Genomic DNA, 23,885 nt, shown 5'->3' on the forward strand with positions numbered 1-23,885 from the left:
TTTTTTTTTTTTAAAGATTTTGTTTATTTATTTGACAGAGAGAGCGAGAGAGCACAAGCAGGGAGAACAGTAGAGGGAGAGGGAGAAGTAGGCTCCCCGCCAAGCAGGGAGCCCGATGTGGGGCTCGATCCCAGGACCCTGAGATCATGACCTGAGCCGAAGGCAGACGCTTAACCATCTGAGCCACCCAGGCGCCCCTAAAGTCATGAGTTCTAGTACCTTTTTGTGCTGGAGTCTACAATTAGTGATTGTATTGCCTTCAGATAAGGATGGTTTTACTTCTTTTCAAATCTGGATGCCTTCTAGATCTTTTTCTTGACATACTGTTCTGGCTAGAATCTTTAGTACATTGGTGAGTAAAAGTGGTGAGTGGACATCCTTGTACTGTTCTTGATCTTAGGTGGAGAGTGTTTGGTCTTTAACCACTAAGTATGATGCTGGCTGTAGGTTTTCCATAGGTATCTTTTATCCAGTTAGTGAAATTCCATCGTATTCCTACTGTGCTAAGGTTTTTTTTTTTAAATCAGGAATGGATTTTGTATTTTGCCAAATGTATTTCGTATGTATATTGAGATAGGTTTTTTTTCATTTATTTGTTAATATGGTGAATTATATTGATTAAAAGTTTTTTTATTGAAGTATAATTGACATGTGGTAATTGATTTTTGAATATTCAACCAATCTCGCATTTTTAGGATAAATCTCATTAGATCATGATGTATTGACATTTTTATCTACTGCTCTATTTGATTAAAATTTTGTTTAAAATACGCATATTCTGAGGGATGTCTGTTTGTATTTATCTTATATTGGTTTTGGTACTTGGGTAATGCTGGCCTCATAGAATGAGTTAGGAAATATGTTGTCTTCAATTTTCTGAAGGAGTTTATGTAGAATTGATATTATATCCCTCTTAAGTGCTTGGTAGAGTTCATCAGTGAAGCTGTCCGGGCCTGGAGTTTTCTTAGAGGGAAAGTTCTTAACTACAAATTCAATTTCTTTAATAGAAATAGAGCTATTCAGGGGCACCTGGGTGGCTTAGTTGGTTAAGCATCTGACTTCAGCTCAGGTCATGATCTCACGGTCCTGAGATGGAACCCCAGGTCGGACTCCGAGCTTAGCAGGGAGTCTGCTTGTCCCTTTCCCTCTCCCTCTGCTCCTCCCCCTGCATGTGTTCTCTTTCTCTCAAATAAATAAAATCTTAAAAAAATAAAACTATTAACCTTATCTGTTTCTTCTTGAGTGCGTTTTGGTAGCTTGGAATTTGTCCAATTTTTCTAAGTTGATGAACTTATTTGCATGAGGTTGTTAATAATACTCTTCTATTACTCTTTTAATTGTAGTGATGTCAGTTTTCTCATTTCTAATATTGGAATTTGTATCTTCTCAATTTTTTTTCCCCAGTCTGGCTAGAGGTTTATAAATATAATTGGTTTTTTCAAAGAAACTAGGTTTTGTTTTCATTGATTTTTTCCCCTATTTTTTTCTGTTTTCTATTATTTATTTTTATTTTTATTATTTTTTTAAAGATTTTATTTATTTATTTGACAGAGAGAGAGACAGCAAGAGAGGGAACACACAAGCAGGGGAAGTGGGAGAAGGAGAAGCAGGTTTCTCGCAGAGCAGGGAGCCTGATGTGGGGCTCAGTCCCAGGACCCCGGGATCATGACCTGAGCTGAAGGCAGACGCTTAACGACTGAGCCACCCAGGCGCCCCTGTTTTCTATTATTTTGATTTCCACTCTGATCTTTGTTACTAATTTTTCCACTTTGGGTTTAATTTAGTCTTTGCTTAGTTTCTTAAGGTGGAAACTGAAGTTATTCTTTAGAACTTTCTTTTTTTCTAACATAGGCATTTAATGCTATAATTTGCTCCCTAACTACTGCTATAATGTCATGCCATTCTACACATTTTGATTATGTTGGGTTTTTTTACTTGAAAATTTTCCATTTTCCCTTTTGCTTTTTTCTTTGCTCCATGAGTTATTTAAAAGGTGTTATTTAGGGCGCCTGGGTGGCTCAGTGGGTTAAGTGACTGCCTTCGGCTTAGGTCATGATCCTGGAGTCCCAGGATCAAGTCCCACATCAGGCTCCCTGCTCGGCGGGGAGTCTGCTCCCTCTGACCCTCCCCCCTCTCATGCTCTCTCTCTCTCTCAAATAAATAAAATCTTTAAAAAAAAATAAAAGGTGTTATTTAATTTCCAAATATTTGGGAAATTTCCATATATCTTTTTGTTACTGAATCTTATCTAATTCCATTGTAATCAGAGGACAAATTTTATATGTTTGAATTCTTTTGAATTTATGGAGACTTTTTTTTTTTTTTAAGATTTTATTTATTTATTTGAGAGAGAAGAGAATGAAAGAGAGAGCACATGAGAGGGGGGAGGGTCAGGGAGAAGCATACTCCCTGCCGAGCAGGGAGCCTGATGCGGGACTCGATCCAGGGACTCCAGGATCATGACCTGAGCTGAAGGCAGTCGCTTAACCAACTGAGCCACCCAGGCGCCCGAGACTTTTTTCTTTTTTTAAAGATTTTATTTATTCATTTGAGACACAGAGATAGAGAAAGAGAGCATGAGCAGGGGGAGAGGCAGAGGGAGAGGGAGAAGCAGGCTCCCTGCTGAGCCAAGAGCCTGATGTGGGACTCGATCCCAGGACCCTGGGATCATGACCTGAGCTGAAGGCAGATGCTTAACTATCTGAGCCACCCAGGCGTCCCTGGAGACTTGTTTTGTTGCTAAGAATATCATCTGTCTTGGTAAATGTTTTGTGTGGATGTGAAACAAATGAGTTTTTTGCTCTTACTGGGTTAAATGTTCTATAAATGTCAGTTAGGTCAAGGCAGTTGACAGTGTTCAAATTTTATTCATCTTTCCTGATTTTCTGTCTATTTGCTCTATTAAGTATTACAAGGAGGTATTAAAATCTCTGAGTATAGTTATGGAGTTCTTGTAATTTTATCAGTTTTTGCTTCATGTTTCTTGAAGCTCTGTTATGAAGCAGAAGAACTTTTGGGACCTGCTTTTAATGAATATATCCCTTTTTTTCCTTGTGAAATGCCTTGGTAATATTCTTTGCTCTATGGTCTACTTTGTCTAATATTAATATTGCTACTTTTGCTTTCCCTTGACTAGTGTTAGGATAGTTGATCCTTCATATCCTTTTATATTGAATCTCTTTGTACCTTTACGTTTGAAGTGTGTTTCACTAGGCAGTGGTATATAGTTAGGTCTGACTTTTATCTCTAGTCTGATGATCTCTACCTTTTATGGGTCAGGCCACTTATATTTAATGTGATTATAGATAATGGTTAAGGTTAAGTCTATCATCTTGCTGTTTATTTTCTGTTTGTCCCATATGTTATTTTCTCATCCTCTCCCTTTTTCATTTGCCCTCTTGGATTAATTGTATCTTTTTAAAAAATGATTTCATTTTCTCTTCTTTGTTGGCTTATTTAATTGTTGGCTTTGTTTCCTTTAGTGGTTGTTTTAGGGCTTGTAATACACATCTTTAATTTATCAATCTACCTTCAAGTGATATTACTTGACACAAGAAATGGTTTAAGAGCCACAATAGTGTACTTTTATGTCTCTCGTCCCAAACTATGCTATTGTAGTTATATGTATATGTTATAAGCCCCATACTGTATTGTTATAATTATTGTTTAAATCTTTTAAGGGGATTTAAACAATAAAAAAAACCAAACATGTATCTTCCCATGTAGTTACTATTTCCAGTGTTCTTCATCCCTTTGTGTAGATTCATATTTTCATCTGGCATTACTTTTTCTTCTGACTAAAGGGCTTCCTATAACTCTTCTTATAATGCCAGTCTGCTCATGATGAATTCATTCATCCATCTTTTTGTATGTGTGTCTGAAAATGCATTTCCCTCTTTCTTTTTGGAGGGTTTCTACTAGATAAAACAAACATAGGTTCACAGGGTTTTTTGTTTTGTGTTTTATTTTTTCTTAAAATGTGGGATTTGTTGTGTTACATGTAGTTTACATTTCAAGACATGATTTAAATATTTTTTTTCTTTTTTCTACCTTTCTTCCTTTATGGACTCCATTATACTTATATTAGGGCATTTGAAATTGACCTGCAGCTCACTCATGCTCCATTTATTTTATTTTTTATAAGGAATACTATATTTATTTTGGATATTTCCTCTGGCTGTGTCTTCAAATTCACAAATCTTTTTTTTTTTTTTTTTTTTAAGATTTTATTTATTTATTTGACAGAGAAAGAGAGAGAGCGAGAGCAGGAACACAAGCAGGGGGAGTGGGAGAGGGAGAAGCAGGCTTCCCGCCGAGGAGGGAGCCTGATGTGAGACTCTATCCCAGGACCCTGGCATCATGACCTCAGCCAAAGGCAGATGCTTAACGACTGAACTACCCAGGCGCCCTCACAAATCTTTTCTTCTATAATGTGTAATCTTCCATTAATTCCATTCAGTCTATTTTTCATCTCAGATACCATTTTTATCTCTGAAAGTTTGATCTGCATCTTTATTTTCTATATTTCTACATAACCTTTTGGAGGAATATGATTATAATGACTGTTTTAATGTCTTTGTTTCCAATCCTGAGACATGTCAGTTCCACGTTAATTTTGATTGAGTTTTTTCTCTTACAGGTTATGTTTTCCTACTTATTTGCATGCTTGGTAATCTTTTATTGGATGCCATACATTGTGAGTTTTGCCTTGTTTGGATGCTGGATATTTTTGTTTTTCTATAAATATTCTTGAGCTTTGTTTTAGGATTCAGTTTAGTTACTTGGAAACAGTTTGATTCTTTTCAGGTCTTGCTGTTAAGATTTGTTAGATGTGACTAGCACGGTGCCCAGTCTAGGTTTAATTCCCATTTCAGAACCAAGACCCTTTAGATTCTTTCTCCAATGCCCTATGAATTATGAGGTTTTCCAGCCTGCCCGGGAGAAGTAGGTCCTATATGAGTCCTGGTCACTGCATCTTGTAGTCCTTTGAGTTGGTTCTTTCCCCAGCCTTATGTAGTTTCCTCAGATGTATTTGCTGATTAGTACTCAGGTCAGTATTCCAAGAAGACTCTGCAGATCTCTGAAGTTTTCTCTGTGCTGCTCTCCCTTCTCTGGTACTCTTCCCTGAGAACTCTAGGCACCTACTATTCCCAAGCTCTCCAGCTCTGTATGCTTACCTGAATCTACCAGGTTCTACCTGGGTTTCACCTCTCTGTTTACTCTGGAAACTCTATTAAGATAGTAATTTGAGGGGGAAAAACCGTAATTTGGAGCAGTTGTTGGGCTTATCTCATTTGTTTTTCATCTTTCAGGGATCACTTTCTTTGCTGACGTACTGTCTTGCAAACCATTGTTTTACATATTTTGTCCATTTTGGGTTTTTTGTTTTTGTTTTTTTTCAGTTAGGAAAGTCAATTCAGTCCTTGTTATTCTGTCTTGACTAGAAGTAGATATTGGGGCTGATGTAATCTTCATCTCCTTACCTGTCCTCAGTTCATGGATCGCTCTCTCTCTTTTAAATGCAACATGAGGGGCGCCTGGGTGGCTCAGTCGTTAAGCTGCGCTTTGGCTCAGGTCATGATCCCAGGGTCCTGGGATCGAGCCCTGCATTGGGCTCCCAGCTCAGCTGAAAGCCTGCTTTTCCCTCTCCCACTCCCCTGCTTGTGTTTCTTCTCTCGGGTTGTCTCTCTCTGTCAAATAAATAAAATCTTAAAAAAAAAATAAATGCAACTCATGCAGACTTATCCCCTCTGAACTTGCTTGTCCTCATTTTCTTTTACACATATTAATTATTTTTGCCCTTAGAGTGCTTTTCTGATCTAAAATTATTTAATTAAATAGAGTAGGACATAATTAGTCTTCCATGACATCTGATTTTGAAGGTCTGATTCAGAGTACATTCCATTTGGGAATGAAAAGAAAGAATGGAAGTATGACACCTTTTGCATTTATTTAAAATCTAAACAGTTTAGAGATGAAGCCATTATTTTAGCAGAATGAATGCTTAGTAGATTTTATTTTTCAGTTATAGAAGTGTCTGGTAGAAACGCTTTTTTAATTAGTCAGTCTCCTTGGCCCTTACTCAAACTGAACATTTGCCTGCATTTGCCTTAGTTGTAGTTGTGTTTATACCTTGTCCATTAGATTAACAGTTAGATTCCTACTTAAGCACATTTAAAACTTAACAGCTAGAATAATTTGAGGAGTTATTTTTTTTTTAATATATAGGCCTTTTTCTGTTTGTGTAGATTGTTTTCTTTTCCCTACTTTAAGACACAAACCAGAAATTCCATTGTTTCTACTCTGAGGTTTTTAACATAAATGCAATAGGATCTTTTCTATAAGAAGGAAAAAATTTTGTTCCAAGGATGCAATCCTCTTCTGATCTTTTTTACTAGAAAGAAGGTGGGAGTAGAACTTTTTTTTTTTCTCTGTAGGTTTATGAAAGACAATTGATAAAGGTTAACAGGTTGCCTTTATTTCCCTAGAAGTAACTCTTAGGGTAAATACAAAGTTAGCCTTATCTTTTATCTTTGTAGTCTGTTATAATTTTCATAATGAAAGAAAGATTTAAGATTTGAGATTGAGATTTAAGATTTAAGACTGATTTTCATAATGAAAGAAAACACTAAAATAACAAAGAATTGTAGATAATAAGCCAACAGAGGAGATGTCCCAGAAGCACTATGGGATTTAAAATTGAATCAAGATTTAAACTTTAACTAGTGTGGTTTCAGTGATGGAGTGCAGACTAATATTATGGAGGGGCACTGGAATGAATCAAAAGGCTTGGGTTACAGTATTGTTAGCATATCCACTAAATACTGTGTGACTCTGAGCAGTCTTGTAATTGAACTTTAATATCTTCATCTGTCATAACTAAATAAACTAGTATTTAATGGGTGATTCTGTTGTGCTAGGTACATTGTTGGTTAGCGTACTTATATTTCTTTGTTTAATCCTCATATTAACCTTACAAAGTAAATAGAACTATATTTTACAGATGAGGAACTGAGGTTCCAAAATATTAAGTAATACTCAACATGTTGAGCAACTAAGTATTAAAGTACAATTTGTATTGTACTTCTGTATTTCTCTAAAGCCGTGAACTTTCTTCTGTTTCTACTCATAAAAAACACTAATATTTTTAAGCCATGCACCATGGTATATGATAAGATGGTAAATTTCCAGACGTATTAGGTCTGGCTCTCTCATTTTTGTTCCTGTCAGTTTTCCTACCTGCAATGTATTTTGATTATTAAAATCTTATTTGGTTGCCAGCACCTGGTTCACCAGTGATGAACTCAAGTCTACAGTGATGTCTTCTTCCTCTGAGATATTAAAGCATTTATTATCTCTCACTTATTAGTTATATATTTGAAATATATTTAGCAGTTTTATATTTGAAATTTGGGATAACTCTTGAATTGTTTAAATTTCTACATGTTTATGTATTACTGATACACATCTATTACTGATACTGATACACATAAGTTCCTTGAGGGAGCTTCTCTACAGCATTGTACACATAGTACATATAACTTTATAAATAATTGCGTGACTTAATTCTATCAACTAGATTAGTTAATCATCATTCTCAGTTATTTACTTCTCACAAGCAAATTTACATAAGATGTTTTAAAATTTTAAATTCTGTAATTTTACACAGCACAGTTAAGCTTTTTAAAAAAGAGAAATGCTTTCAAAAAAAAATTTTTTTTTTTTTCAAAAATTTTGAAAGGAGTTCAATCAAAATCAAGATGAGTTGATTAAAGTAAGCATGTAGACTTATTTTATTTGGCAAGGAGACCAGTTACTTTGCCCCATAGCTCATTTTTTAAGAGTTCTGGAAGCTGGTGTTCTCTCCGCCCCACCTACCCCCCATCAAAGAGAGCAAAATATTTGGGCAATATTTAGGAGATCTGGGTGGTCTCTAGTACTACTACTATTACTACTAACTCAGAAGTTAATTAACATTTCTGGGCTTTAGTTTTCTCATTCTTAAAAAAAACTGAGTTGGATTATGTGATCTTTAAAGATACTGTGTTCCAACATGTATAAAACCTGTAAGTTTAAGGTAATTACATTTCAGAATTGTAAGGTAGCATTTGATTCTTAAACTTCAAAATAGTAGTAGTTTTATGTTAATTGCTTTTTTCTTTAAAAGCATTTGTGATCTCATGTTCCACTATTACGGTTAATTTTCTTTTCTGACTTACCAGTACTCCCTCACGTGTTGCTAAAGGAGTTGACCACACCAAAATGAGTCTACATGGTGCTAGCGGGGGACATGAACGATCAAGAGATAGACGAAGATCAAGTGACAGATCACGAGATTCATCTCATGAAAGAACAGAATCTCAACTCACTCCTTGTATTAGAAATGTTACTTCTCCAACACGACAGCACCATGTTGGTATGTAAAATCAACTAATCTTCCTGACGGTTTTTAAAAGCGTGCAGTTACCTTTTTAAAACAGTAATGACAGTGAATTGTGCCTAGTACTTCAGAGTAAAATGAACTTTAGTTCTATTCAGTTGCTTCTATTTTAGCTTAGCTTCATTCTTGCTATAAAAAATCAACTTATTAAATGAAACTTAAAAGTGAATTTTTTTTGACTCTAGGACAGTTTCATAAAAGAAGTAATTTGAAAAGCCTTTAGAACTGTGATATGAGATTTTTAAATCTTCTTTTATTTTTTAATTTTTAAAAATACTTGAGAGAGAGCGAGAGCGCATGCACGAGTGGCAAGTGGAGTGGCAAGTGTCAGGGGCCGGGGGGGAGGGAGAGGCAGAGGGATAGGGAGAAGCAGGCTCCCCGATGAGCAGAGGCCCAATGCAGGGCTCGATCCTAGGAGCCAGGGATCATGACCTGAGCCGAAGGCAGACACTTAAACGACTGAGCCACCCAGGTGCCCCTAAATCTTTCAAATTGATTTTTATCTTATGTGATACATAAGCAGTGGTTTATTTTTTAAAATTTGTAGTAAACTATTGATAGGAATTCTTGGTTAATCATGGTAGAAAAGGAAGTGAAAGCTAGAATAACCATGTAGTAATTTATTTTGAGTTTTGACAATATTTTAAATTTAATTTAAAAAATAGTAGATGAAAAGGAAGGTGTGAAGTGTTTCGTTTTCTTGGCAAGTAGGTTAGGTCTTTTTCTTCCTTCCTACTCATTTGTATAAATGAACATTATTATATTTCAGATAAATGAATTGTGTGACTAAGAGGTACATTAGCAATGTGAGCTTGCCGATTTTCATTTTCCCTTGGAGAAGGCGCAAATTTAATACCTTGATTTACCATTTGACGTTGTTTTTGATTGTTATAAATCAAAATCATTTATCTTAGGGCTTAATTATACAGAGAGGTTGTCAGTATCTAAGTAGGTCCTCAAAGTCAAACTAGTACTGATAAGCCAGAAATCCATGCAAGTATAAATAGGAGTTGACAGTTTGTTAATATGCTAAGTTCAGTCCCTGGGAAGAGAATAGGAAGATACAATAAATGATTTTATTAATTCAGCAAATTTTGCTTTTGGGATGCTACCAGCATTCTGGAAACAGGCAATAAAATGGAGGTGTCAGAATATCTCTGGAGATATAGCAAACCTAATTATATAATCAGTAAAGCTGTACAGAGTGTTCTGAGTAGCCTGAGTCATGAAGGAATTTGGCAGAAGCTGATGAATCTGATGAGATGGAGGTACATTTTTAGGTCACCTTTAAAGTGTAGTTATCTAGCCTCTAAAGGGAACTTATCACAGAATCTTAGTTTTAATTTTCCCTTTATAGAATATTGGAACAGCCAAAGAAAATCTTTTTTTTTTTTTTTAAGATTTTATTTATTTATTTGACAGAGACACAGTGAGAGAGGGAACACAAGCAGGGGGAGTGGGAGAGGGAGAAGCAGGCTTCCCGCGGAGCAGGGAGCCCGATGCGGGGCTCGATCCCAGGACCCTGGGATCATGACCTGAGCCCAAGGCAGATGCTTAGCGACAGAGCCACCCAGGCACCCCAAAGAAAATCTTCTGAATTTTAACAGTATTTCCTACCTAATTAAAATTATGGATAGTAGGGCGCCTGGGTGGCTCAGTTGGTTAAGCGACTGCCTTCGGCTCAGGTCATGATCCTGGAGTCCCGGGATCGAGTCCCGCATCGGGCTCTCTGCTCGGCGGGGAGTCTGCTTCTCCCTCTGACCCTACCCCCTCTCATGTGCTCTCTCTCTCTCAAATAAATAAATAAAATCTTTAAAAAAAAAAAAAAAATAAAATAAAATTATGGATAGTAATTATATGATCCTCTAGAATTTGTGGCAGTGCTTTTATTCCAACAAAAGTGAGATTGAAAAAAAAACCCAATGTATCATCAGCTGTTGAAGCCATTTTATTTGGTAAACATTAAAAGTCATTTGAAAGAATAAATACTCTTTTGTGTCCTTAGTGACCTTTTTTCCTTCCTTTGGGACCTTGCTTTTGTAAGATAAATTACTAGTTTGGGGATGGCCTAATTAACATAGTGAGAGTCCAGAGTTTGTACTTTGTGTTCTCAGAGTACTACTAATACTTTCAGTATTTAGGACAGTTAAAGTTGGTATTTTTATTAATCTTTTACTTACTTTAAGTGCTTATTTAACTTGTAAGACTATTCTGTTCCTTGGGGTTCATATATTTTTAAATAGCGTAATAGCATAAAATTTACCTTAATTTTGATCTTAGTCTGGGTGAGCATTAGTCAGCTATACATCTTTTTAAAAATCTAGAAAAATTAATTTAGAAAACATTTTGATGTTTTAGGTTTTATTCCTGGGAAATAATATTTATGGTGTTCTGTGAAAATGTTACTTGAAATCAAAAAGCAGAAATCCTTTGTTTGATTTTGATTTGATTTGATTTTTTTTTTTTTAAAGAGAGAGCATGTGCATGTGCATTCACAAGTGGGGTGGTGGGGGGAAGGGCAGAGGGAGAGGGAGAGGCAGCCTCTGCTGAGCAGAGAGCCCAACGTGGGGCTTGATCCCAAGACCCTGAGATCATGACCTGAGCCGAAGGCAGACACCAACTGAGCTGCCCAGGCACCCAGAAATGCTGTGATTTAAAACAACTTTTCTACATCAGAATTTTTAAAAGATATATGTGGATCTTGAATTTTTTAAAGGACGATTTGCATAATTTTAACATCTTTATTTCAGAACGAGAAAAAGATCACAGTTCCTCTCGTCCAAGCAGTCCTCGTCCTCAAAAGCCATCTCCAAATGGTTCCAGTAGCAGTGCTGGGAACAGCAGCAGAAACAGTAGTCAGTCAAGTTCAGATGGTAGCTGCAAGACATCTGGGGAGATGGTGTTTGTATATGAAAATGCAAAAGAAGGAGCTCGGAATGTAAGAACGTCGGAACGAGTAACACTAATAGTGGATAACACTAGATTTGTTGTAGACCCATCCATTTTTACTGCACAGCCAAATACAATGTTGGGCAGGTTTGTATTATTGCAGTTCTTTGTATTACTATAAAGCACTTTCACATTATTTTACTTAAGCTTTACAGTAAATTCTCTGTTGGAATGTAGTATTCCTGTTTTACAGATGAACTGAGCTTTGGAGGTTAAATGTAACTTGCTCAAGTTAATACAGCCAGAAAATGGTAGAGCCAGATCTTGAACTTGGTTTTATTTCTAACAATCTTTGCTGTATTAGCAGGAAAAACAAACATACTAGTTAATGAAGACAGGGTCCTACACGATCTCCACAGGTTGAAACCTTAAATTGTATCTAACAAGGTGAATTTAACAGTTATATGCTTTTTTCACTTGGGGATCCCATATTCAACCCCCAAATACAGCAGGTATCAACATTGTTTAAAGAAAAAAAAAAACAGTTTGGTTAGCTGAAAAGTCAGCATGAATTGTCAGTTTGATATAGATACTTAAAAAAAGGAATGTTATTAACAAGTAGTTAGAATGAAGGAGAGATACTTGTAGTCATCTTATCTGTGCTGGTCTAGAGTAAAGGTTAATGTAAAGTTTATAGTTGTGGGAACTGCAGTCTTAAGAATGATACAGGCCTTATAGACTTGATTTTTCAGTGTGTCCAAAACTAGGATCAAATACCTTTTAATTGTAAAATTAGTATCTTTTCCTGTTCACTCTAATATAAAATGGAGGAGCATAGAAATGAAATAGAAGTTTATATGATGTAAAAAACTTACGGTTTTTTCCTAGGTTGCATATGAGTAACTATTTAGGATGCCTTTGTGTGTGTACATGTGATTTCTCTGCATACAGAATAAAAGCTAACATATGACATTACACATTTTGAATAGTTAAATATTCCTTTTAACATTGCAGTTAGACTTTACACCTCTGAGGCAAAAAAACCAAGTATGGCTTTTGTGTATTTTTAGAAGCACAGAGGAAGATTACTGATGGAAGGTGTCAGGAGGATGACTTGACACTATGAATACTTTTAATTTTTATGTAAATTTTAAAGAAACACACTTAAAAAGTAGATATTTGAAATTTTGCTTCATTTGTTAGGCTACCTTTTCTTTAAAAAAAAAAAAAAAGCCCAAAATATTTGTGTGTGTGTATCCATATTGATCTGAAAAGCAGAGTATTCTCCTTTTGTAAAAAAAATTTCAGTATTTGAGAAAATTGCATGACATTTGATTCCTGAAAGACAGTTCTTGCCTTTTTTTTTTTTTAATCCGAAGTCATCTTTTAATGCCAGTTTAGTAAAGCATATCTTTGGGGATGAAAATTAATATTCATGGGAACTGTAAAAAGCAGTTGGCATTCTTTTGGAAACTTTGAAATAAAAAAGCTTTGTTCTTTATAGATTTCTGTGTTCTAACAAAAGAAGAAACTATTTAAATTGGAAAATTGTTGAGTAGAATACTTAAGAATGATGGTATCATTTAATTCGGAGGTTCAACTTCCTTTAACAACAGTTTTTAAATTTTCTTGGGAGTAATGCATTAAACTTTTGATTTTGAAGAACATACTCTGCAAGTTTCCTCTTTTCAAAATACTTACTATTAAAGGGCCAAGAACATTACTGGAAAAAATAGAAATCTGTATTTTCTTATGTAGAAATTAATATTAAGAGCTTTTTACTCATTTGTTTAAACTTTTGATTTACCGCTTAACTTCCTCATTCCTCTTTACCCGAGCATTTGATTGCTAATTTTTCAGTTCTAGGATGCAAGTGTAAGAATTTTGAGTGTATTTCTTATATGTATAGTTACAATTGTGAAAAGTGAAACTAATCTGCCTATCTTTTTCCTGCTTTACTGTATGTGTTGCACTATAGCATTAACTTTGCAGTGAAGGCAGCGGTTTTAAGGAAAATGTACCGATAACATGGTTTCCCTTTTCCTTTTTTTTCCCTTTCTGGTAAGATTAGTATAAAAATCACCTTTTCCCCTAGATTGATTGATTTTTTTTTTCCCCCTGAGAAGAAGGAGCTGAAAAGTTCTTTAGCTTCTGAGCTTTATCAGCTGATTTTGTTTGCTTATAGGGAATCTATACTACTATTCCCTCCCATCAGGAAGGAAGTATTTTTAATAATCCTTCATTTATTACATTTGTCAGAATAAATTGCTGATAAGAATTTTTTAATTTACGAATAAATTATAATTCCTTTTTACTTTTGTACATGAAATAAATTTTCCCTTTGAAGGAAGTATCCTATTGTTATATTTCTCAATTATTTACTAATATCATAGGATGTTTGGATCTGGCAGAGAACATAACTTTACACGTCCCAATGAGAAGGGAGAATATGAAGTGGCAGAGGGAATTGGCTCCACCGTGTTTCGAGCTATTCTGGTGAGTGCTTATTTCTTCTGTGTATTGACTTAATCATAGAACTCCTTTTTGGTAGGTACTTGTATTGGAAGCAGAGTTCTATTTGGATGTCTCTATGCAGAATATTGTTTTTTTAAAAAAACACCATTTCATTCTTTTTTTATTTTAGTACATAAAGATAATATACAAATATAGGTCAGGGGATGATTCATCTCTTAAGTATAAGTAGGCGGTTCTTTCAAAGGGTTTAGTGATAATACTTCTGGAGTCATGTTACTCCTCCCTCCCTAATTCTCTTAAATACAATAAGTTGATCATTTTTGCTACCTGAGAATAAATGTGATTACTTGAATTCTAATATTTTATTGCATATAATTGGCAATGTGGACAGTTAACACTTAAAAGTCATCTAAAATGTTATTTGTTGTAGGGGTGCCTGGGTGGCTCAGTTGTTAAGCGTCTGCCTTTGGCTCAGGTCATGATTCCAGGGTCCTGGGATCAGGCCCCGCATCGGGCTCCCTGCTCCACAGGGAGCCTGCTTCTCTGTCTCCCACTCCCCCTGCTTGTGTTCCCTCTCTCGCTGTGTCTCTCTCTGTCAAGATAAATAAATAAAATCTTAAAAAATAAAAATAAAAAAAATAAAATGTTATTTGTTAGCATTTTTGTTTTAAACCTTTTTTTTTTTGAGGTTTTAACCTTTTATTTTGAGGACTATTTGAATTAGTATTACAGAGTCCCTACTTGTAATTTCAAATCAGTGATAAAGCTTTGATTTATAGTGTGTGACAATTTATGCCACAGTCTGAAAATATGGTTTCCTCAAATAATTTTGGGGAAAGTGGGCAGGGAGGATCCTGGGGTACAAGACAGGAATAGAAGTACTTGGGCAAGTACCAGAAGACATCTTGCTTGCACTGTTATAGCAAGTTTTTTATGTTATTGTGGCTCGGAACCAAGCTTGAGGCAGATCTTCATTTTAGGGGTGTAGGGGGGGAGTGCTTTTTCAGCTAGCCATACTTCATTTAACCCCCAATGGAGTTGACAAGTAAAAAAAAAAATTTATGACTCAGCTGTAATTTGGGGGCTAGCCCTTAACAATTTTTAAAGTAGATTTTGGAAATAAACACTATTTATTGTTCGTAATATGGGACACACCAAAGAATAGTATTTGGAAGAAGAATATCTAATTGTGCATTCTGTTTACATATATTAATACTTGGATATGACTTTGAAGTTCTTTACTAAGAACCATAAATCTTGCTCAGTTCTCTAGGTAATATTTAAGGTACCTTAAAATATATCACTTAACTTTTTTTTTTAAAGTTTTAAAATTTGATAGTAGTTACATAGAAAAATAACTTGTAGAGGGGAAAATACATATGAATTGGCATGATACAGTAGAGAGAAGAAACACATCAGTAACGGGGAGACCTGGATTCTAATCTTTCCTCTGCTAATAAATAATTGTTCGACTGGGTGAGTAAATGAACCCATTAGGGCCAACGTTTTCTTATTGGTAAAATGCAAAAGTGGTTAGGTGAACTGAGATCCCATCTAACTGTAAAATTCCACAGTTCAGAAATCTCAGAGCTCCACTGTTTCTGAAAATGCTCCCAGCTTAGCCTTAATAGTAAGGTTTTGGCCACCTTGTGCTCTAGATGTTTTATACATTCTTTTTTTTTTTAGGATTACTACAAAACAGGAATAATCCGTTGTCCTGATGGCATATCTATTCCTGAACTGAGAGAAGCATGCGACTACCTTTGTATTTCTTTTGAATATAGTACTATTAAATGTAGAGATCTCAGTAAGTATGATGTTTTGTGTGTGAGTGGTTTGTGAGTTACAATATATTGGAATGAAAAGCCTGAAAGAGTGCTATTTATGTGGACATCAAATATTTGTTTAATTGGATTATAAAGCATTGTGATACCATGAGGATGATTTATGGAAGTCTATAGAGATTTTTATAAGCTCCTTGTGCAGTTTTCCAAAACTTCAAAAAAATTTTATATGTATGTATGTTTGTATGTATATATGTATGTATGTATGTATTTATTTTTGATGGACTCTCGCAGAAATTTCTTCCTTGACTCCATCTCTGTCATTTGTGGCCAGTCTTTATCTCCCAGCTTGGGAGCCCTGGCTTTGGTCACGTATGGTATTTGGCTTCACTCCTGAGATCACATCAACCAAAAATTTATAATTTTTTTGTACTTTCCATGTAAGATAATATCCTAAGCCACTGTGGAAGATACAAATAATTCTCAAAAGCAGTATTTGTCATTAAAGATCTTAGATTGAATACCAAACCCTCATTTATATGAAGGGTTAAGTGACTTTGTCTTAAGAACAGCAAACAGCCTCAGAGCAGAGTCTAGAACTTTGGAAATCTGAACTTTTTGATCAATATTTTCCCCTCACCACCTCCCCAGCACCGCTCCCTCTCACCATTTTGCCATGCCTGAGGAAAAAAAAAGGTGATTATACACAGAAAAGTCAGAATAGGAGAATTTTTAGATGTTGACTTGGATGCTGAGTGGTTGGAGAAGTTCAGAAGGAGAGATCATTGTGTGCTAGAGGGATTGGGGAAGAGTTCAGAAGAGACAGGTAGTAAAGAATAAATAGGAATGATTAGAAAGAGTAGATAAGGAGGCAATTCTAACAGCTGAGATTTTTGGAATAAAAATGCAAAAGATGTACTTTGGAAGGAACCTAGTTGGGGCAGAGACTTTATATCAGGACCAGAAGGAGATGAGAATAAATAGGTGGGCCACATTGTGGAAGGTCTTTGATCCAAACTAATGTTCTTACATTTTATCCTGTATATGGTGGGAAGTCATTTTAAAAGCTTCTTACACGGGGCGCCTGGGTGGCTCAGTCGGTTAAGCAGCTGCCTTCGGCTCAGGTCATGATCCCAGGGTCCTGGGATCGAGCCCCGCATCGGGCTTCCTGCTCGGCGGAGAGCCTGCTTCTCCCTCTCCCTCTGTCTGCCGCTCTGCCTACTTGTGCTCTCTATCTCTGTTAAATAAATAAAAATCTTAAAAAAAAAAAAAACTTCTTACACGTGGTTATAGCCTTATGTTAATCCCGGACTTACGGTTATCTTTATTAACCTAAACTCACCTGTAGCTTGGCATACCTTCTCAAAGATTGGTGTGTTAGAAACTGTGAAGGGGAAATTTTAAATGATTTTTTAAAAGATTTTATTTATTTATTTGAGAGAGAGAGCACAAGCAGGAGGAGTGGCAGAGGGAGAGGGAGAAGCAGGCTTCCCGCTGAGCAGGGAGCCCGATGTGGGGCTCGATCCCAGGACCCTGGGATCATGACCTGAGCCGAAGGCAGACGCTTAACCGCTGAGCCACTCAGGTGCACCGTGAATGGGAAATTTTATTTAAAATTTTAAGGCACCTACTGTATACTTAAATATAGCTGTTTTCTTCATGCTTATTTAAGAGCTAACTCATTGAAAATGTGTGGTCTTATTAAGTCTTCCCCTAAGTACTACTTTATTATTGCCAAACATTCTTTAAAGTCTTCATAAAAATATCAATAGGTAGGATAAAGTGGCTGGTCTGCCTCTGAGTCCATTTCTCTATAAATGATATTTAAAAGTTTAAAGTCAAATAAGTAGAGGATACATGTGTAAACTCGAACAAAGTTTCTGTTTTTCCACATCTTAAAAAATATTTTTACTGAACCATGAACATTAATTACTCTAATTGTAGATCCTTGAGTTCAAGTGTTGTGGTTTTTTTTAATTCATGGGACCATTTTAATTTCTTTTTTTTTTTTTAAGGTTTTATTTATTTATTTGACAGAGAGAGACACAGCGAGAGAGGGAACACAAGCAGGGGGAGTGGGAGGGAGAAGCAGGCTTCCCGTGGAGCGGGGAGCCTGATGTGGGGCCCGATCCCAGGACCCTGGGATCATGACCTGAGCCGAAGGCAGACGTTTAACGACTGAGCCACCCAGGTGCCCTGGGACCATTTTAATTTCATTTCATATAATTAGATGTTGAATTTTGGGGACTGTCAGAGAAAAAAAAAATGATGTGGATTTGGTTTTGTAATCGTTTGGACATAGACGCTGTCATCACTGTTAAGTCTCATTTATTTGTTGTGAAATTAAAGGTAAGTCTTTATGTAAAATATGTATAATAATGGTTTTTCTAGACTTTTGGCTTTTAAATAATTGTAACTGTTTCTAGAATACTTGTAATACATATTTTTAAAAATACAGAAATTCTCATAGACTTTATTAAAACAAAACTATGTAGAATTTGAAGAGACAGAATGGCCTTGTAAAAACATAAAAGGATACTGTAGGTGTAGACGTGAGTCCAAAACTGAATTGTTTCCTGTTAATATGTGCCTTTACTGACTATTGGAATGGCATATTACACTAAGATGTCTGTTTGTGTCTTAAAATTATACAAGGAACTCTCTACACCTTTTCGACTTTGCATCCATAGTGCCTGCCTGCCACATAGTAAGGACTCAATAAACATTTGCTGAATGAATAAATTATTTTATCCCCTCACTCATTTTTTAGGACCCCATTCTAATTGTTGTCATCTTCTCTAGTATAATTAGTCTTTTTCTCTATATAGAGTAATCCTCAGCCTCAAACAGACTCAGATCTGACCTATGTCTGTTGTAGAAATTAAAAAAATTATTTAAAATATTTTAAGGTTTTCATTGGAATTCTTTGAAGTTAATGTTTTAGAAAATTAACATATTTACTGTCTCCTCCAACTGCTGTCTTTCCGTTTACAAAGTTTTCTTTTATGTCTTTTATTTCTGCTCTGATCTTATTTTTTGATACTTTGTATTTTTGTTGTTGTATGTAGAGTATGTTTAAATTTTCTAACTGCTAACATATAAGAAAATTATTGAATTTTGTATATTTGTATTTAGTTACCTAACAGAACTCTCTTTATTTCTAATAGTTTTTCAGTTGGTTCTCATATATTCTTGGTAGATAATTGGCTCTGTTGTAAATAACACTTTATATATATATTTTTGTCTTAGTGAATTGGCTGGAATATTTTGAACAATGTTTAAAAATTTAGTGGTAATTCTGGCATCCCTGTCTTTGAAGGCATTTTCTTTAGATGTCACTGTTAAGTCACTCCTTTCTTCTTGACTCTTTCTTCCTTTGGCTCCTTGACATCCTTCTTTTAGGCCTTCTGTTTATCCTTCTCTCACTTGATCCTTGATCTCTTGAATGTGCTCATTCCCAAGTGTTCTGTCTTAAACTCCCTTCTCGCTCAGAATCTATACATTTATTCTAATCTACATTTATTCATCATTATGTCTTCAAACACTCCCTATACACTGTGGATTTCTAATACTTTATCTCTAATTCTTAAGTATCAGCTATGTGTTTCTAGTTTACTATTTAACTTGTAATCCCCCCTGCACTCAGGCTTTTTGTGAGTTCCATGAATACAGTAAAATAGAGTGATGAACAAGACAGACCTTGTCCCTGCCTTTGTGGAGTTTACAGTCTAGTAGAGAAGAGAGGCATTCGACAAGTAATGAAAAGCGTGAAAAATGTGGTGAAGAAATGAGATGCTATGAGAAATGTATGGTAAAGGGGCTGTGCAAAGTCATTATCAAGTGACATTAAAGCTGAGACCTAAAGGAATGGCAAGTGGATAAGATGCTGACTGTACCAGGCAGCAGAAAAGGTATTTGCAGAGGCCGTCAGGTTGGAAGGAATAGGACATGCTGAAGGCACTGAAAGAAGGGGGAAGTATGGCTAGAGTGGAGGGATGGAGTGTGAGTGGTAAGAAGTAAGGCCAGAGAAGTAGGGAGAAAACAAAATTTGTTAACTGAATAAATATCTGATGACTGTTCATTCTCTACCAGTCTGTTCTAAGTTCGGGGATGTAGCAAAACTTCCTGTTCTGATGGAACTTACACTCTTTTGGGGAAGACAGACAAACCAGGTGAACAAATAACATGTGGTATATTAGTGATCAGTGCTGAGGAGGGGGGAAAGTAAGGAAGGGGCATAGAGCAGCCAGAGAAACCTTAACTGGAGAGGAAAGCTTAATTTCAAGCAGAGGGTAACAGTGAGTGCAAGGGTTGAGGCAGCTTGCCTGGCACGTTTGAGAGTAGCAAAGACTTGGAGTGAAGTAAGTTAAGAGTGTCCGCAGTAGGAGATGGAGGGTAGGAGGGGACCTAGGTCATGTAGGACCCTAATCTTCCGGTTTTTACTCTGAGTGATGTGGGAAGCCATTGGAGTGTTTTGAGCAGAGGAGTGATATGATCTCCAAGGTTGTACCATTTCATGGGAGCACTGTTTACACAGAATTCAGTATAGAGTTGTGCAGTGCTGTAGTCCTGATCTGACTGTGGTTTAAAAGAATTACTCTTGGCTGTTGTGTTGGAAATGGATTGCGAGGGGAATTAAGGTAAAAGTAAAGGGATATTTAGGAAGCTATTGCCATAATTCAAGTAAGAGATAGTGGTGGCTTAAATCAGGGTGGAAGCAGTGGAAGGTGTCAAATTCTGGATATATTGGATGGCAGAGTTGTCAGGATTTGCTTGGTGATTGAGTTATGAGATGGGGAAGAGAGAGAGGACTTTAATTAACTGGAAATGTGGAGTTGCCATTAAGTGAGATGCGGGAGACTTCGTGGGGAGCAGAAATTTAGAAGCTTGATTTGGGACATGTTAAATTTGAAATACTTATTAGACATTCAAGTGGAAATGGTTAGTGAGGCACTGGGTATACATGTTTAAAGTTCAGGAGAGAAATACGGGCCAGACTAAATTTATGTGCAGGATATATATATATATATATATGTATATGTATATATATGTGTGTGTGTGTGTGTGTGTGTACCAAGTTGAGGATTTGGGACTTTTATTTTAAGGATAGTATAAGCCATGAAAGATTTAAACTAGAGGAGATGCATAATTTGGGTGCTGTGGGGAAGATGAATTACACAGGGGCAAAAGTAAATGTTGGGGGAATGTAATTAGGTTTTATTCCCCAAGCCCTATCCCCTAATACTTTATCTCTAATTCTTAAGTATCAGCTATGTGTTTCTAGTTCACTATTTAGTGGGGGCATTGGGGATGGAGTGTGTTCTGGTTAAGTATTGCTATGTAACAAACCATTCCAATTTAGCATAAAGTATAATTTTTATTCTGTGTGTCAAGAATTCAGACAAGGTACAGCAGAGGTGGTTTGTGTCTGCTTCACGATGTCTGAGGTCTCATCTTATGGATAATTGAAGGGCTGAGGTGACGCAGACTGCAGGCTTCTTCACTCACAAGTCTGCTGCTTGCACTGGGACGACTCAAAGGCTGGGTTCAGCTAGGACTGCATGTGGCCTCTGCATGCATCTTGGGCTTCTCCAAGTCTGGAGACTGGGTTCAGCAGGGAAGCACTTGGAGAGTGAGCGTTACCCAGGACCAAAGCTAGACTGCAGTCATGCACTGTCACCTCTGCCATGCTCCCCTGGTTACAAGCAAGTCAGTATGACCAGCCTAGGTTAAAGGGGAGGGGAATTAGACTCCACCTCCAGGGAGGAGATGTCCCATTGCAGAAAAGCATGTGGCATAAGAGATTCTGCAGTTATCTTTGGTTAGCGTCTTCCAGAAAAGGAAATGACACAATTCAAGGTGCATTTAAGAGGTGGACTTGATAGGGCTTGGGGAATGGTTGAATTAAGAGATGAAAGAGGAATCAAGGATTCATATATTAATTCCACAAGTATTTAAGTTTCTACTATGTGCCTGCACTCTTCTGAGATGATTCTGAGAAATGGATGGATGATGATGGCATTTACTGGTTTGGAAAACACTGCAGGGAGAGGCAGAGAGGATTAAATTCACTTCTGAATATATTGAGTTTGAGGTGCCTGTGAAGTAGCATCCCAGTGGAGATTTCCAGAAGGTAGTTGAATATAATATATCTAGAATATAGAAGACAAGAATTAGTGGAATAAATTTGGGAATTACCAGCATAAGGGTAAGAGAGGAAAAGAAAATTGTTTTGAGAAACATCAGTATTTAATGAACAGCTAGAGGAGAAAGGATTGGCAAAGATGATCAAAGAAGAACATCCAGAGGAGAAAGAAAACCAGGGATAATGGCATCAGAGATTCTTAGGGAAGAGTGTGTTTTGGGAAGAGGGTGGTGGTCCCTGTAAGAGATTCAACCCTGAAGTCAGATAAGAACAGGATCAAAAGGTGATCATTATTTGTAACAATCTAAAGGTCATTTGGAGACAATATATATTGAGAGCAGTTTTGAGTAGTACTGAGTGTGGAATTGGTTCAAAAGTTAAAGGAAAAAGAATGTGTTAGATATATCTAGGAGTTTGGCAATCAAGGGAATGAAAAAGAAGTCATAATGGAAAGTAGCCAGCCTAGAGAGAGGCATGGCTAAAAATGACATGGATTACTTAATCACTTATTATATCACTATATATTATTAATAATATGTAATTAGCGGCCTGTTTTAGGGGGAAAATGCTCTCCCTTGGGAGACTATTGATTAGATTGAATTCTAGTTCCCGTTCTAACCTTCCCAGTAGTTCCTGAACTAGTAGTGCCTTAAATAGGAGATAAGACACTGCCATTGTCATAGGAAAAAAAAAATTAGGTCAATGCAGGTGATTTTGTGGTCGTGTATTTGGGAAATTGAAGTTACTCGTTATGTCTATACTTGAGGGTAAAGCAAAATTATCTTATACCCCTCTGACTTCTAGGGTCAGGTCTGCTATATAAGTCCTGTACTATGCTGTATTTTGCTTGGCCTTTGCCTTCCTTATCCCAAAGCCAGTTCACTTCTTTTCCTATGCTGAAATATTAATGTTGTTTGTGAATAATTTTCTGAAAAAGAAAACATGGGATATGGAATTATGGGAGCTATTTTAGTTCATATGGACAATCTGAAAACATCCTTAAGATATACTTTTAAAATATAATTGCATATGTTGATGGAAGACAACATGATATAGTAAACTACCCTGGGCTAGGGTGAGGGTGGGGAATTAAATTCTGATTTCGCAGATTCGTTTTATAACATTAGGTAGATCACTTCCTGAAGTATAAAATGAAGGAGCTTGTGTTAGATGCTTTTAATTGGCCCTTCTTGCTGTAAGATTCTACAGTTTGTAAAATCTCTTCCTAGGGAAAGTTTTATTGACTAAAGAATAACCACTGTATTTTGTCTCTAGGGTTGCACAGTAGATGCTGAAATAATCTAATGTTTTGTGTGTGTGTTGCTTCTGCTCTTTTACTCATCAGTCATCAAAAAAAAATCAAGATATTTTTGTGGGTTTCATTTCAGGTGCCCTAATGCATGAGTTATCAAATGATGGTGCTCGTAGACAGTTTGAATTTTACCTGGAAGAAATGATCCTGCCTCTCATGGTAGCTAGTGCCCAGAGTGGGGAAAGAGAATGCCACATAGTAGTCCTTACAGATGATGATGTGGTTGATTGGGATGAAGAGTATCCACCACAGATGGGAGAAGAGTATTCACAAAGTAAGTACTGTGACATGTTTTCTCTCTCTTGAATCATCACAGATTCTGTCTTTATCTTTTAGAATACTGATCATAGGACAGTTTTTATAAAGAAAGTACATTGAACTCTGACCTACGCCAAGAGTCAGCAAACTCTGGCCTGTGGGTCAAAATCCAGCCTCTTGCCTGTTTTTAGAAATAAACTTTTATGTATTGTCTATGGCTGCTTTTGCGCTACAATGGCAGAGTTGAGTAGTTGCAACAGAGACCGCATGGCTCGCAAAGCCCGAAATATTTACTCTCTGGCCCTTTACAGAAAAAGTTTGCCCATCCCTGTCATGCACAGAAACGGTGTGCTCTTTGTTGAGTATCTGGATCTTGATGGATTTTTTTCTTTGCATTTAGAAAGAAGTCGTCTAGGAAGTAGATTCTGGAGTAAATAGATTATAAACAATCAGCTGGTTTTTTAGATGAATTGTTATTTGTATATACAATGAGAAGCTTCAACACATTGATTTCTAGGGTGACTTTAAGTTCTAACATGTTTCCTTTTTAGTATCCTATGTGTTCCTGGAGGATATAGAGAC

General features: G+C 36.3%; 1 protein-coding gene across 4 annotated transcripts in view; it reads left to right on the forward strand.

Annotated features, from left to right (window-relative positions):
- BTBD10 (BTB domain containing 10) overlaps positions 1 to 23,885 on the forward strand; it is a 73,491-nt gene that overhangs the window by 43,628 nt on the left and 5,978 nt on the right. For all 4 annotated transcript variants that reach the window (XM_032427299.1, XM_032427300.1, XM_032427301.1 and 1 more), the window contains 5 exons: positions 8,223 to 8,416; positions 11,191 to 11,476; positions 13,723 to 13,825; positions 15,491 to 15,611; positions 23,122 to 23,319. In XM_032427299.1, the coding sequence (XP_032283190.1) occupies positions 8,223 to 8,416; positions 11,191 to 11,476; positions 13,723 to 13,825; positions 15,491 to 15,611; positions 23,122 to 23,319 (902 nt within the window). The remainder of the gene's footprint in view (positions 1 to 8,222; positions 8,417 to 11,190; positions 11,477 to 13,722; positions 13,826 to 15,490; positions 15,612 to 23,121; positions 23,320 to 23,885) is intronic.

This window comes from Phoca vitulina, unplaced genomic scaffold (genome assembly GCF_004348235.1).
Source record: "Phoca vitulina isolate PV1807 unplaced genomic scaffold, GSC_HSeal_1.0 scaffold36, whole genome shotgun sequence".
Lineage (NCBI taxonomy): Eukaryota > Metazoa > Chordata > Mammalia > Carnivora > Phocidae > Phoca > Phoca vitulina.